Below are 16,884 nucleotides of genomic sequence, written 5' to 3'. Positions count from 1 at the left end.
AAAGCACATGCACACCTCTATCTGTGCGCGCATGTGTGTGTGTGTGTATGTGTGTGTGTGTGTGTGTGTGTGCAGGCTTGGGAGGGACCAGGCAGCTCCTGAGGTGAGAATGCCGAGTGGGAGGATCTCATTCCAATCCCTTGTGCCCAGTTTCAACACACACACTCACAGACACACTCGGTTACACACACAGAACATCTTGAGTAGTTTAGAGGGAGTCCACGGCAACATTAGAGGAGAGAAAGCAGAGGAGGCGTGTGTGTGTGTGTGTGTGTGTTTGTGTGTGCATCTGTGCAGTGAGAGTAAAAGCACAGTGACTACTTCTCTTTTTTTGTGGAGTGAGTGTTGGTGGCTCAGTGTGTGTGTGTGTGTGAGAGAGAAGATAGGCAGTACATGTGTGTCTGTGTTGTTGAAGCAGAGGAGATGCTGCTGGGTGTGATGGCTCTTTTGCTTTAGTACTTGTGCGAACAGGAGAGTTGGAGCCAGTTGTTTTGTGGGACTCGCGGGGAATGGCAAACTCCACAGTATCCTTGGAAACATCCGACTAGATGACAATGGCTGAGGTAAGAGAGACGACTTTTCATGGTGATCCTCTGTCTGCTCCGGCTCCTCTCACACTCACCGCCTGCACACTCAATCAGGACGTGTTTAACAAAGACAAACTGGATGGAGTTTATGTGGAGCGGCGTGTCAGACAGGAGGAGTACAAGCTTCTGTTCAAGAGCTTAAATATAAGTGTTCTTTTACAAAACAGGCTTTCGTGGACTTTGTTTTCACTGTTTTAGTTTAATCTTGATTTATTTACAATGTCATGTTAAAAGTTGACTGACCCTCATCGAAGAGTGGGATAGGTTTTGTTGAGGTTTCAGCGCTGCACAAAAATGCTAACTTAGTGTATTGTTTGAAAAAAAGTTTAATTTTCTTTGCTCCCTTTATTTCATTTACCAACCGAACCGTACCTTGAAATGGAAGTGTACTACAGGCAGCTCTACATTAACTTTGTCTTCATGAAAAAGTCCTGAAGTTTAAATTCGCTGTCTGATTGTTAACAGGTTATTTGATATGAGCTCTTCAGTGATTGACAGTTAGCTTAAATAGTAAATATTTGGTTGTCTGTGAATTGTTCTCAAATGCTGTCCATCTTTAAAAGAGCGATGTTGAAGACTCCGTTTAGCATGGACACAGATTGTCCATATCTGCCTTCCACGACTTCAGAGACATCTCCCCCTTTAGTCCAAACTAAAAAAGACAATTAATGTCATTCACAACATTAGAAGAGAGAGCTGTCCTCCAGCTCATACCTGGACCAGTCCTCCATCCTGCTCCGTCTTTCTGCCTGTGTTTTCCCGGGCCTCCTGTAGCTTCCTGGCCGCTGGCCACATGCGTATTGGAATGCAATTTAAAGCAGCCTAATGTTTTGTTGCAGCCATAATGTAACAATTAGCCGAGCTGTCTGTGTGGTGGTGGTGGTATCGGTAGCAGCTCCCTCCAAGCCAGTGTGTGTTCAGTGTGTGTGTGTGTTTGTGTGTAAACAGTATTTAACAGTTGTGGTTTGTTCTGTGTTAGATTTTGCGTTTCAGAGCCGAGCGCAGCATCCAAATAGTCTGAGACTGACTTCCACAAATTGTGTTTAAAAACAGTTGAATCATTTCAGGCGACGTAAAAACCGTCTGAAGATCCCAGCATACGAAACAATCACAACTTATGATTATAATTCAATTGCAGTCTCTTATTTATTATTGAATGAGTAATTTATTCAATTCTTTTCAGATGGTAACATGAACGGTAGATGTTTATATGTTGATTTTTAGTTTAGGATATCGTCCTTTCTTTGAAGGTTACACACAAGCATCTTTAGGAATCAAGGAAATGAAAAATCCCACCCACGTTTCAGAGATGACTTTGATTTTATTATATTTTATTTGTTTACTATTGTTTATTTCACACCCAGTCTTATCTCAAATAAGTGAGCTCTAACCTCGTCATTTCATCAAGAGCAAAATGTATTTCATTTGGTACAAAAGGCAAAACTAACAATTCTTAATACCAGAAGATTGAACAACTTTATCATGGAAATATTAATATGTTCAATAAATAAATACAAGCTGACATAATATTATTGTTCTTCCTCACACATGATTCAGTTCTTCTTATTTGTTACCTTTTTACATCTGCAGCTGAGTGACAGGGGCCTCTACTCCACATCCATGAAACTGACTCAGATTTTTTTAGTTATGTGTGCGTGTGTGTGTGTGTGTGTGTGTGTGTGTGTGTGTGTGTGTGTGTGTGTGTGTGTGTGTGTGTGTGTCTTTTTGTGTCTGATGGTGACCAAATGTGATTTAAGTGGCCCTCTGTGACTCTTCTTTAACACCCATGTCCTTTTTCTTTATCCCCTCTTAAGTTTCCGCTTTCTACCTTCGTCTCAGTCTTTCTTTCTGTGGGTGTCCCTCTGTTCTTTTTTTTAAGCTACAGGACCCCAAGGACACATCACACACATCACACTTACACACACACATACACACACACGAGCACATGCATGTAAACAGAAAAAGACACATAGGGCCCCTGCTCGTCTTTACGCTAAGCTTTGTGTGCGCTCAGCCTGTGTGTGTGTCTGCTGTGTGTTTTAGTGGCAACCCCAGCCTGCCAACTTCATCAGCTTCATTAGGTTCATGATGGTCCTTCCATGAGAAGGAGGAGGGGGGGTCTGCACCAGCTTTTTGCCCCCTTCAGCGTCTCCTCAAGCTGAGATCCGCCCCTCCTGGCCCCAACCTACCCCCTTAACACCCCCGAAACTCCACACACACACACACACACACACACACACACACACACACACACACACACACACACACACACACACACACACACACAGCAGCCACCCCTTGCGTGTGCTCTGCTCTGCCACCAAAAGGCTTGTGAGGATTTGTCAGCCAGATGTGACAAGATTGTCAAGAGGCAGGGGAGGAGAGAGGGAGATCTGATATTAATCAGAGCGTAGCTGGGAGCCAAACTCTCTCAGACTCAGTGTACTAACATGTTCCCCTCATTTACTCCTTCTCTGAGCCAAACACTCCCTCCGAGTTCCTAACGGGGAGCCACAAACACCAGGAAGCCAACCAAACTTTAGCTAGTCTCCCTCCCTCCCATTTTGGCTCATTGTCTTTTTAGAATTTTTTTCCTGAAAGAAAGCAGCCATTTCTCATGGATATTCAGGTAAAGATTTGCTACCTTTTGTCTGCTCCACTGTGGAAACATGTTTTGTATTTATATGTGTGTGCCCTTGCTGGTGATTGACTGCTGGATGAGTATGAAATAATGAGTTTTTCACGCTGTCTTTGGGCTGTATGGACTCTTAATAGGCTCAAACAGAGCCTGTCAGTACTTGCACTTGCTGGGCTTTTCCTCAGTTAGTCTTCTCCTTTTCAGCTCCAGTGCAGTGTTAAAGGAAAGCTCGTGCTTTTTTTTTTCATTTAGGTGGATTTTAATAGCTTTATTTGACAAAGAGTAAGCTTTTAAATGACACACAGGCTGCTGGATGGAACTACGGCTGGAGGTTTGTGCGTAAAATGTTGACTATTCCAAGTCAAACCTTATGCAGTATTTCCAGAGAATAACACAAGTAGCTGTTTTTTAACCTCTTGCTGTGTGTTTAAAGTGCTTCCTCTTTCTTTGTGGAAAGACATTAAATCAAAAGCAAAGGCCGGATCATGTTCCTGCTGAGAAGCTCATGTATCGTAACCTCACCTAACAAACACTTGTCATCAATTAACATTTTACAGCTGTGCTGTCATAGAACTCGGTCCCAGGCATGATTTATTTATCAGGCTGGATCGTTGCTCCCGCTGCAAACACACATGCACACACACACAGAGAGCGAGAGATGGACAGAGGGGTCAGGTGAAGTCAGCAGCAGCTTTGGGTGCTGCGCTGGTTTTATTGGTAGAAGTCATTATGAACTGGATGCCTGAGTGGTACCAGAAACTGTCCTCCCACTACATTCTTAAACTTCTGCATGTGTCCTGGCTGTAATAAGACATATCATTTGTGTGTGTGTGTGTGTGTGTGTGTGTGTGTGTGTGTGCGTGCGTGCATGCGTGCGTGCGTGTGTGTGCGTGTGTGTGTGTGTGTGTGTGTGAGAGAGAGTGTATGAGTGTAAGGGGAGTGTGATTCCTCTGTTTTATGTAAAGGAATTTGGCCTTTTACTCAAATTATTTACTTCAAATTGAAATAATCAAACTGTGTTAGACACACACTTTCTTCAACATTTTTTAGCCCCCAAAATCAGTCTCGGTTTGGCTCATACATTTTAGTGTATAAAAAAAAAGATGTTTCCTACTGTGAAATGTTATCTGCAAGTGTTATTTGTATTTATTGGAGTTTTATTTATTTTTCATTCATTTTTATTCATTTTTATTCAATGTGCTAAATTTTTTCAAGTAATAGATTGTTAATATTTTTTGTCATGTTAACCCGGAAAATAGAAAATATTAATAAGTATCAATCAAAGTCCCGAGCTGTAGGTGAATTTTAAAAATAGTTTTGTACAAAGAAAATAAGAAAAACATTTTTTTTTCTTAATGTTGTTTTAGAAAAAAACAATATTATCAATTATGAAATAATTCATTCCGTTTATCATTTACCCTCTGACCTATTGGCAGAGCGTAAATTACAGGTTGTTTATAATTATTAGCAATTGCTCCACATAGTCGATTAATCATCTATAATGGTCGTTGAAACCATTGAAATTAACCTGGAAATCCAAATATATTCATTAGCATCTTCAAATTGCAAATATACATTTGTAGAAATGTTGAAAAAGTATGATATTATAGGGACTAAATGCTGTCATAATAAATCTAGATCTCTTTTTCAGCATTAGGTGGGTGCTTTGCGGGAAACCCTGTAGAAAATACGATTGGTATCAATCTTATACGATAAAATATGTGCAGTGCAACTGACTTATCTTCTTTAGTTTTCCTGTCAGGGAAACCCTCACTTCCTGTATGTCGTCTGTGCTGTAATTGTTCTGTTAACTAATTAATGGCTAATAGTAAAACCTGATCCGCTCTGGCTTGGGCCGTCAGTCTCCCGCTTCCTTCGAGCTGCTGATAGCGCTGTTGTTATTCACTCTTTGGCACCAGCTCTGCTTGTTTCCCCATTGAGTGTCAGTTAGTGCCTGGCTGCTGCTAATTGATTAGTTTTCCACTGCATTAGGCCAACAACTCCCTGTCCATCTCTGAACTGTCTCTGTCCAAGCAGCTGTTAGCTTTCGCTCAGTCCGCATTTCACCGTGGCCTCTCGCACATATGGCATGATTTTATTTGAAGAGTCAGAGAAAATGATTTTATTTTATTTATTTATGCACTGCTTTGTGTGGGTTTCCTGTTTGTGTGTGTGGTGTGCAAGCGTTGTTGTTTCCTCACAATGGGACAAAGATGAGGTCCCAGTTTGCTGATTTATTTGTCTGTTTCTGGGTTTCTCTTCATGCTGTTGTTGATAAATATAACACCCATACACTCTTGTCTAAATATGAATTATTTTTTTAAGACTATAATTTTATTGCAGCATTGTGTGAATCATACATAGAGTTATACATTAAAATGATATGATTTAAGGAAAGGAAACAGCTTGGAGTAATATTTCTATCACTGTCATTTATGATCAAACCGTAACTCCATATTTACCTGACGTCAGTCACATCAGACACCTCCATCATTACAGTCCTGTGTTTTTATGGCTGTGTGTGTCGTAACTTAGTGCTAACAGGTATTCCATTCACACATGCGGTTCATCAGAGTGTCTTCAGTCTTAATTTACTGACACATTTTTTGCTGTTTTGTTGTTTTCCCTGCCTACCTTCAGTTCCCTCTTTTTTTGACCTCCCCCTCTCCTTCTCTAACCCTCTGTCATAGCCTCGATCTCTCTGTCCCACACAGCCTGGCCTTCATCTGCAGTCTCTCAATTTAAATGCCTGATTGGAGCAAATAGATTGACTGAGGTCTGGTGGAGGATTGAGACATGAACATGGTTTTAATGTGAAAGATTTTTTAATGAAGTGCTACTAGTGCCAAAAACTCACACACAGAGAAGATAAAGATTCAAAGGCACCGAAGGCCACACCAGTTTAAAGTATCAGGATGAAAAAGCATCACTATCAGGGTTTACTTTTATTCTATGATGTGTATTCAAGTCCTCCTCGCTATTTAAAGTCTTATTTTAGCTGTAACTAAAATCAGTCTACTAAGCTCTGTGGCTATAGAGTTAATTTAGTTACCTACAAATAAACTATGAAAAACCTGTTCAAAACTCTAAGGTGAGGTCGACGACTGGTAGTCAGGATTTAGGTTAAGGTTCAAAGGTCAAGGAAAAAACAAAATGCTCATAAAAGAAGTGAATTTGAGTTAATAAGAAATGTTCATACACTCATCTAGCTGAATTAATACAGAGTGTGTGTTTATAGGATGAAGCAGTTATACTATCTGCACTCAGTGTCTGCTTGGTCTGCTTCAAAGGGACACCATTCTGCATGGTAAAAAAAAAAAAATTAATGCAGACAGAAAAAAGTTCATAACAAAGTTTAAACAGCCTCTTTTAATAAAGCGCCTTCCCTCATGCGTCTGAATGCAAACCTACGCTATTAATCATTCATTTAAAAGCATGTACAACCAAAATGCTAATAGAGGCTTCTGAAATCATTCCAAGGTGTGTGTGGAGGTGGTGCAGTGGCGCGGTGGTGTGTTGGATGTGTGCCTTCACTGTTAGACATCATTGATATAAGGAAAGTGACACTGTGTTAGCTTTGGCTTTTGAAACATTGATCCAGCTGCATCATTTTGTTCAATTAGTCTTCTTGTCATCTACTTCATTGATGCGTGCGAACAGCCGTGACTTTGTTGTGACCACAGCAAAGAGACAGAGAAGGGGCGGGGGGGTGGGATGGTCACCAGCAGCCGCTGCCACATTTCCCCCACCTTTTCTTTTTTCAGGAAATCCTGAAATGAATCACTAATTAAGATAAACAACCTGAAGCATACTGTGTGTTGGAATCTGTGTGTGTGTGTGTGTGTGTGTGTGTGTGTGTGTGTGTGTGTGTGTGTGTGTGTGTGTGTGTGTGTGTGTGTGTGTGCCTGTGCACGCTCACAGGCTGGTGAGCGACCACGGGCATCTGATTAAGATGTATATTAGGAGGAGCAGCAGCAGGAGGTGTGTGTGCACCCACAGTGGGATGGGATTAGCCTAATTGGGCCGTGTTGGTTCTTGGTGCTCTGTAATGATGGGATTATGTCGCTAAGAGATGAGCAAAGGGGTTTTTACACCTCACCACTGTCCAGAGGAGGCCAAGCTGGCCAGCCGGGGATAAGACCTGACAGAGGAGGTGGGGGAGAAAAAAAAGCAAGCGGATGTCACGGGACCTTGGGCCACAGCTACCTCATTGTGTTCAAGGCCAGGTAGCTGCTGCCACCTTGATCTCAGGTCGCTTTATTCGTCCTAATGATGAGGGGTTACTTTAAGGTGAAATAAAGTGATCCTAGATTTCAAGGACAAGTCTTGCCTCAAGCATAGAACCAAGCGACTGACTAAATGAGGAGGAGGAGGCGGCCCTCTTCCCATTCACCCACCCACGCTCTTCCTCCTTCTCGGCTTGGAGAGGCAGCAAGCTCCGGTGAGGAGCTAAGCATGCTGCTCATGTATACTAAAAGCCCACTGATCATGCATTATAGATGCAGCGGGAGAGAGGTGGCGTAGTGCAGCCACTCCAAGGTTTTCAGCATGTAGCACTAACAACACTGGCTTTGATCATAAATCTGATGATGCTTTTCTCTCAGTTCCTGGTGTGTAAATGATTTTTTTTCCTGTCCAATAAGGCAGAGAGAGGGTAAGCGGAGTAATTTTCAGTGTATCAGTGCGCTGGAGTCTTCTCAGCGGGGTCGCTGCCAAGTCAGCAGCTACCCCGAGAGCTCCACTCATTACTGCCATTCACTCCTCGCTCTGAGACTCTGTGTCGGCCACTCACTCTCAATTTCTTCATGTTTGTCCTAAAAAGATAAAACCCATTAGCAGATGAACTAATGGACGGACTCCTCTGACTCGTGATTGTGTGTGTGTGTGTGTGTGTGTGTGTGTGTGTGTGTGTGTGTGTGTGTGTGTGTGTGTGTGTGTGTGTGTGTGTGCCTTAGGCATGGATTGATTGAAATGGTTTTGGTGATCCAGGTGTGTCTGAGACCTTTCATTACTGTAAAGGACTTGCCCTGCAGCACTGCTGAAACACACACACACACACACACGCACACACACACACACACACACACACACACACACACACACACACACACACACACACACACACACACACACACACACACACACACAAACACAGCTCCACCGCTCTCTCAGGACAAACCAGGCAATGAGTGAACCAATGATCATGGTGGGAGAGCAAAATTACTTAAGGCAGTTGTACTTTTTCTCAGTGTCCGTGGGCAACTTGTACATTTTTCATGTAGCTGTGTAAGATAAGCACAGCTGCACACATTTATTCTGCTGTGCAACAGTCACAGAAGGACAAGATTATAGACCTCGTTTTCTGTCACTGTCTTTGTGTCGCTGTCTTGGATATTTCTGGAAATCCCACCAAATGTGTGATTAAAGAAAATAAAAGTTATACTGAAAATGTTCAATCTTTACTGTCAGGATTTTATGATTATGCTCTGCTTAAATAGAACTTTACACTCACAGCTTAGATTTTTCTCAGGTTTTCCACATTTATACAGAAACAAAACACGTTTAGAAATGAAAGTGTGAAAAATGTAAATGTCGTAAATACAGAGGGAATGTGGGCAAGCAATAAGAACTTGAAAGGGTTGCATTTCCAAATAATACATGTTACTGTGTTTTAAAAAAAAAAAAAAAAACTCAGTCCAGTTTTTTATATGCTCACTTTTGTGTTAACAGGCTATCTGCTGCACTTTGGTGAACTGTAACTGTGACAGCTTCAAGCCTGGGAAGCTGAAGAGGAGGCAGTGTGAAAACTGCAAGCATGGCTGGGTAGCACATGGTAAGTGCTCACTACTGATGCAAAGACATTTATCCATGAATAGCATGTCTGGATGGGAACAGCATGTTGTGATTTTATTTAGTACAAATACAATCACAGGCTTTGTAGCATGCAGAGATTTTATTTCTTTCATCCAAGCTTTGAAGTGTTTGTCTCTGAGATTTCTCCCTGCACCTCAGTACAATGGAGGTGAATGGAATTTAATTTGTGGTGCACGCTGCATGGAGAGAGGTCATTTAGAGCATTCAACAGCAAACTGCCTTTAAAAAAGTAGATCCCAAACAGCTTCTTTAGAGAGTGTTTATCAGTAGAAAGATGAAAATCAATGACAGTGTGTACTATCCAGAGTGACCGGGACAGAATCTGATGTCTCGTGTTCGTCTGACGGTCTGCACTGACAAACACGCCTCCTCCTGTTCGTACAGCTTAATTTAACTGCAGTTCATCAGTTTATCATGAATTAAGATTTGAGTCACAGTGTATTTTTTTCATAACATACACAAAAATCAAGAGCTTTAAGATCAGAACATTATTATTAATTTGAACTCATAGGATTAGCTGGATTAGCTCACACCTCGGATGATATGCTGAATTTATGAATATTTAGACATTTCCACATAACCTTCATTTGAACATGGTGGAGAAAGAAGTCAGAAGCATTTGTAAAACTTAAACCAAATACCTGTCAGGCCTTTGTACGGTTTCTTTTATTGAAAAGTAAAAGGTGTGAACCGGAGAACAATTGATATGTGTACTCATCACTGAAATAAATACACTCACATTGCTTCATCAAAAGCTTCGGGGGGAGAAGCCAGCAGAGTCTTTATTTGATTACATTTACATTATATGATAAAAACAGTTTTAGATCAAACTCACACGCCCCATCATCAAGTGTCTCTGTATAGCATTTGAATATTTTATTGTCATAACATATTTGAATATTTTATGACAGTCACGTCACATGTGATAAAGAGCTCACCATCTGAACCAGTCTGTATGTGTACTTTGTAAACAAAGAGCACTGTAATTTGTAATAACACTGAATCTCACTGAGATAGTGATACTGCTGATGTGAAGCAGAGTTTGGTCAACACTCCCCTCTGCTCTGAGGAGTGAAGAGCCCTTTCTTTAGTCCCTGAGGTTCAAAGGTGCATGGACCAGAATGGCGGCGATCATTTTTAAAAGTACCGTTAGATCATCAGCTAAATTTTGTTCACTGATTAGTTATGCACATCATTCATGAGTGCAGTTATACAAAAAGAACGTGAATACTATTATTCACGTGACCCAGCACTTGGTACTTTGGTCATTATTGTGGTGATGTTAATTGTTGATGATGATAATGGAAGGTCTTAAATTGGTTGGTTGCTTCATTGTAGATGTTCCTTATTTTGAAAAAGAAAAAAAAAAAAAATTCCTTACTTATTTTTGTGCATTGCCTTTACACTGCTTGGCAGTACCTGCACCCAAATTGACTTGAAGCACTTTGTTACTCATACTGATCTTGTTTCCTCTTGTCTAGATCTTTGCATGTGTTGTTCTTGTTCTCGTATGTACGTCGCTTTGGATAAAAGCGTCTGCTAAATGACATTGTAACATTGTATTAAAATGTAGCTTCTCAAATATTGATTTATGAAGTATTTTGCCTGGATTCCTGCCATTAGTCTGGCATTATTATTTAAGGATAATAACAGAATGCATCCAAAACTACAGTATTTCATTTTTAATAATCCCTTTTATTTTTCAGACTAACACAGTATTTTAGAAATGTAATAGTTTGTTGTTGTTTTTTTAGCAGCAAACTAGCAGCTTATCTGTAACGACCAAGTGAATATTGGAGTTTTTTTTCATTCTATAAAACCACATGCTTCACACAAGAGAATGATTGCTACACATAGGTTTTGAAGAGCACTGCGATTTAAAAATGATAATATTAATAATCATAATTAACTGGCCATGGTTAATTGCAAGGAATTTATTTTGAAAAATATGCAGACAAAAGAGAAAGAAAAAGAACCGAAGATAACTCAAATTTATAAAACATAAATGAATATATGAAGAAACCATGCTAAATGCATGCAGTGCTGTTATGATGTCATCTCCATTTTTAAATCAGAAAGGGTTCATTATTTTGTTAAATGTATGCATTAAAGAAAATAAACTGTTATCACATTTAAAGGAGAACAGTCAGTGATGAACTCACTGTGTAAGGCTGAGAGGAATATCTTACTGGTGAAATGAATCAGGCAAAATCTGGCAAAGGCAACTCTGACTGACTCTGCTGTAAGATGTTTGTTTTTTAAAATCTGGCATTGCTTGCATTTATAAGTGGTGTATCACATGTATGATTCCTTGCATCCTCCTCCCTCTTCCCTCTGTCTTCATAACATTTAGCACTTTGTACTTTTTATGTCAGTCTGGGACCAGTGTACTTTCAAAAAGACTAATCCAGTGAAATCTTCTGTGTGTCCCAAAAAAGCTCTGAGTAAGCTGAAGGTGCATCACATGTACCAGAGCAGCCAGGTGGAGATTGTTCACTCCAACGTGGTGTTCGATATCTGCAGCTTGATGCTGTATGGGACCCAAGCCATTCCAATCCGCCTCAAGATTCTCCTGGACCGCCTCTTCTCCGTCCTGAAGCAGGAGGAGGTTATCCAGATTCTTAACGCACTTGACTGGACTCTGCAGGACTACATACGAGGATATGTGCTCCAGGTGAGAAGGGAGATTTTCTTTGTGTGTCCATTTTTAGTAAAGTGTATATGATGATAATAAAAGGACCAGTGTGTGTTTCTGAAAACTCGCACAAAATGAAGGGGAGAACCAAGATCAATGCCAGGCTAAAAATGCTCACCTGCTCTACTGTCACAGGCGCTGCCATGAACTTCTGCAAGCAGGGGAGACATCTTTTTATGCATGGTTTTAATAAAGTGAGTTTTGGAAGTTGGACTCATCCAAAGCTGCTTCCCTGTTGCCTCAGACCTTAATGATTGGATAGCCAATCACGTTCCAGCTCCAGCTTTGCATTGAACAATAACACCTTTAATGATTAAACTCTCAGCTTACTCACAAACTGACAACATGACAATGAAACCATTTCCTATATTGTGTTTAAAGCAATTCTTTTCAGAAGGGAGGCCTCAAAAATCAGCCTTGAACTTTGGAGAGCAGAGGATGAGGGAGACAAAGGGAAATTGGGAAGAAAGTAAATGAGGAATTAGAGTGGACTTGAAAGCAGGGTTTAAAAGTAGTCTGAGTAGAAAAGTGATGAAGCAACCAATGCCTTTAAATGTCTTGGTTTCTTGCTGATGTCACAGAGGTCTCCAAACTGTGCCTGGTAGATTTGTAAAGCAGCTTTTGTCCAAGATCTTCTCTCAAGCCAGATAGCAGCCAGCCAAGGCCTGGGCTGCAGGCACCAATTCGGCGCAAGTTCTCACTTCGATTAGTACATCATCAAGTATTCAAGATGGGCTGCGTTTAATTCATGTTAGCTCAACTAATGGCAAACGTAGAGTCAGAATCCTCGACAGGCACCCAATGAATGCTCTATGATGAAATATTAATCACGGTTATGGCATGAACCCGCTCCTTGCTTTCAAAGACACCCGAACTCACATGTGATTACTGCTGGGCTAAGGGAGAGAGGACCCGCTTGATCAGTGGGAGCTGCCTTCTGATCACCCCTCCCCTACTTGTGTGTTTTTATATGTGTGTGTGTGTGTGTGTGTGTGGTATGGTTGTGCACATATTTATTTTTGCATGTGTTTGAAAGTGTGTATGAGTGAATGGTACATTCACTCATGTTATACATGTATGCATGTTCCCACCACATTGTGCGTAAGTTCTTTTCCTGCTTCAGCCGATCAACATGATTTAAATGAAGAGAAACGACCTGCTAGAAGAAACACTGTGTTGAGTGTAATGAGGGTTCTCAGGGTTCTGTGCTGCCCACTTAAATTAACACTCCATCTGATTCCTTTATTTAGCTGCCCTGCCAGTCTGTTTTATAGGGTGTGTCATGTAGCCTGCACTTTGAATATGTATGAGCAACCCAACATTCACTTATAATGCTAATGAGGAAAATGCTTTCTCTCCTCTTTCTTTTTCGACTTTACCTCTCCTTTTCAATCTATTTCACCCCCTTACCCACTCCCCTATCCCACACACTGTGGCTGTCTGCAGGATATAGCAGGAAAGGTGCTCGACCGGTGGGCCATCATGACTTTTGAGGAGGAGATTGCTACGCTACAGCAGTTTCTACGTTTTGGGGAGACCAAGTCTATCGTGGAGCTGATGGCTTTGCAGGACAAGGAGGGCCAGGCAGTGTTGGTTCCCAGCACTCGCACCAACTCAGATATCCGCACTTTCATAGAGCGCAATACTCCACGCACTGCTGCCAACCTTTCTGCATCCAAAGTTGAAAAGCTAAGTGGCAACAGTATGCACCACTTTGAGAACTTTATTAACAGCATGGCGTTCATGCTGCCTTTCCAGCTGTTAGGCTCTGTTCCAGCACCGTTCCTTGGCACACCAACGGGGGGATTGCAGCAGCAGCAACAGCAGCACCAGCAACCATGTCGAGGATTGATGGAGCAGCAGAGGCGAGAGGATCAAGTGGGAAAGGACGGGAGAGAAAACCCCCTCTCCCTGTCACACCCTCCAGAAAGCAGCCTGCTAGGATCAAGCTCCATCTCATTTAATGCTGATCTGGACCGAAGTGTAGACAAGCCATTGGACAGCCTCTCCACCACCACAAAAACTGAGGCAGAGGACTTTTCAACCAGCGATAACTACTCCGATGGGCCCTCCACCCCATGCACACCTTCTATGAGCTCTGATGTAACACAGATGTCACCTGAGGGCAAGATGCGTTCCCTGGACAGGAACGGGGGTGGCAATGGAACAGGAGGCGGAGGTGGGGTTGGCTCTCTGAAGAAAGGTCGTGTGTATTGTAATGCCTGTGAGAAAACATTCTATGACAAGGGGACACTGAAAATACATTACAATGCAGTGCACTTGAAAATCAAGCACAAGTGTACTATTGATGGCTGCAACATGGTGTTCAGCTCGCTGCGTAGTCGCAATCGACATAGTGCTAACCCTAACCCACGGCTGCACATGCCCATGAACCGAAACAACCGGGACAAAGACATACGGGGCAGCTTGTCCCCAGATGAGAGCTCTCAAGGGGAGAAGAGGTCTGAGTATGGAACCCAGATCCCTGTCTGCTCTCCTGAAAGCCACAAGTCAGTGCCCAGCTACATGGTGAGCCATATGGACTCTGGCTCCAAACTCCACAGCAGCTCATTCCCCAGCCTCAGCCAGAGTGGCATCCTCTTCCCCAACTTAAAAACAGTACAGCCAGTTCTGCCTTTCTACCGAAGCCTGGTAACCCCGGCAGAGCTTGCAAACACACCAGGAACACTACCCTCCCTTCCTCTGTTGTCCTCCTCTGTACCTGTCAAACAGATCACTGCCCCTGAACCTTACATGACAGACCCTATACCAAAGAAAAAGTCACGTAAGTCCAGCATGCCAATCAAGATAGAGAAGGAGGTGATGGAGCGAGATGAGCTGATGGATAAGGACAACAGCTCTGATGATGAGGCTCTTTTACATGGCCATGAAAAAGAAGATTGTGATGATAGCCGAGTTGAGGGGCGTATGTGCCCTAGACAACCTGGAGAGGAGAAAGAGACAAGAAGGCCTTATATTGGCGAAGGAAGGGAGAGGGAGGGGGCCAAGCATTTGGTGGACCAAGCTCTGGAGAGAGAAATGATGGAACAGGAGGACGAAAATGATGGGCCAAAGCTTGCTGAAACAGGGGCTATCTCCTGTCCTTCGTCCCCTTTTGAAAACAGACTCGGGGACAATCACTGTGAAAATAACTTACTCTGTCAGGAACCCAACAGCACTGCAGAAAAGGAGGACAGCGAGCACACAAACTTGATTTCAGAGCTAAGATGGGATGAGGGTGAGCGCAGGGTGACGAACGGTGGCAACTCCCAGCTCATAGACCATGACAGGGACGGCTCTGATGGCTGTGCAGATGAATATGGTGACCCAGGTTTGTCTCACTTTGACCCTGACGCTGACCTACCACACCACTGTGAGATCTGCAGTAAGACCTTTAAAAGCCCCTACAGTGTCAAGATGCACTACCAAAACGTCCACCTGAAGGAGATGCACTTGTGCACAGTGGAGGGCTGCAATGCTGCCTTCCCCTCTCGCAGGAGCCGAGACAGGTGAGAGGCAGTTATTGTGTTTTCATTCTACATCAGCTTGTCAGGATTGTTGACAGAAACTTGTACATTTATTGTTTCCAAAGAAGCACGAGTTATCAAAAATATACGGCACTACTGTATCTCCTCAGTTTGCAGTTTCCTCATTGATCCACTTACCATGTGTATCAGTAATCCAACAAAAGATTGGTTATCAGTCTTGAGTCTCTGAAACATGAAATATGCTTGCATGGAAGAAGAACTGAAGTTAACTGCTTAAAATGTATCAGAATTTCAGTGTCATGATTTAATGAAGTGTTTTTTTTCTATTCACAGACACAGTGCCAATTTGAATCTGCACCACAAGCTGCTGACCAAAGATTCCTTCAGTCCAACTAACACGCTCTACTCGTCCTCATCCCAGAGTAGAAGCAGAGACTCTGTTAGCCTGGACTACTGCCAAGACCAGCGGGACAGAGATCTGCCCCATCGAGACTCTACCAGCCAGACCTCCGTCATCTTCAGGGGCCACAATCGTATGGGCCTGGTCTTCCCCATGAGCAAAATGTCCTCTGCATCATACAGCACTGAGGCATCCCCATTAGGTGAGATGGAGGGATTAGGAGAAGGAGGGGAAGGAGGTGGGGAGGATGGAGCGGTTCTGGACTTGAGTACCTCCTCTGCCGCTCCACCTCGTAGCAGTGCCCGATCTTCCTGGGACTCTGATGGGGCCTGTAGTGAAGAAGGGGATGGGATTGAGGAGGATGAGGAGGCCCTCCCAATAGAGGACAGCGATGAAAGCTGTGATGGGGTGGGGAGGTCTGGGGGGGCAGAGCTGGCGCTTGGGGGAGAGAGGACCTTGGGCTGCATTGCAGGGGAGCAAGTTGGGCTTCAGGGAGGTGGTGGCGGATCCCCGATAACCTGCCATGTCTGCCAAAAGGTGTACAGCAACAAGGGCACATTCCGGGCCCACTACAAGACTGTCCACCTGCGACTGCTCCACAAGTGTAAAGTACCCGGCTGTGATACATCCTTCTCCTCTGTGCGAAGCAGGAACAGGCACAGCCAGAACCCAAACCTTCATCGAAACCTGACTGTTAGCTCAGGCGCTGCGATGGACCAGGAGTAGGACTTTGAACTCATATGCCAACATGACTGGTTTCCTTTGCTTCAATGTTCTTTCTGTGGTTGGTGGTGTTTTGGTGCACCTAAAGGTTTACCAATTAGCACTTTTTAAATACATACTGTCGTCCACCCTGTTTCCTTGTTTTTTCTTTTTTTAATTGTGATGAAGAGAACTATCACACATTTCTTTGTTCTGTGAAGGCAACTTGCTTCAGGAACATAATGCAAAAATAGACAGCATAACAAACATCCGTATGTGTTGTGCATTAATATTTAGAGAACATTCCAAACATACACTGGTCAGTAAATCCTGCTTCAAAATGCAGAGATGAGTCTCAACCTCTTGCTGTAACGCAGTATTGATTTATTTTGATTGGTTTGCCTAACAGCCCAGTTAAATGAATAAAGACTCTTTTCTGTGAACTGAATTTTTAGGTGTTTTGTCTTAGTGAGAGAGCCATGGAACTGTATCATGTGAGA

At 42.8% G+C, this 16,884-nt stretch overlaps 1 protein-coding gene across 1 annotated transcript in view; it reads left to right on the top strand.

Annotated features, from left to right (window-relative positions):
- Positions 1-206: 206 nt before the first annotated feature.
- Positions 207-16,884, top strand: part of bnc1 (basonuclin 1) — a 17,734-nt gene continuing 1,056 nt past the window's right edge. The window contains exons 1-5 of the mRNA XM_034678972.1: positions 207-563; positions 8,956-9,058; positions 11,538-11,773; positions 13,241-15,303; positions 15,616-16,884. The exon at positions 15,616-16,884 is cut by the window's right edge and continues 1,056 nt beyond it. Coding sequence (XP_034534863.1) covers positions 549-563; positions 8,956-9,058; positions 11,538-11,773; positions 13,241-15,303; positions 15,616-16,408 — 3,210 coding nt within the window. The 5' untranslated portion in view covers positions 207-548 and the 3' untranslated portion in view covers positions 16,409-16,884. The remainder of the gene's footprint in view (positions 564-8,955; positions 9,059-11,537; positions 11,774-13,240; positions 15,304-15,615) is intronic.

Source organism: Notolabrus celidotus, chromosome 3, assembly GCF_009762535.1.
Source record: "Notolabrus celidotus isolate fNotCel1 chromosome 3, fNotCel1.pri, whole genome shotgun sequence".
In the NCBI taxonomy this organism is placed as follows: Eukaryota; Metazoa; Chordata; class Actinopteri; order Labriformes; family Labridae; genus Notolabrus; species Notolabrus celidotus.
Note: the sequence above shows the minus strand (reverse complement) of the source record. Positions and strands in the feature narration are given on the sequence as shown.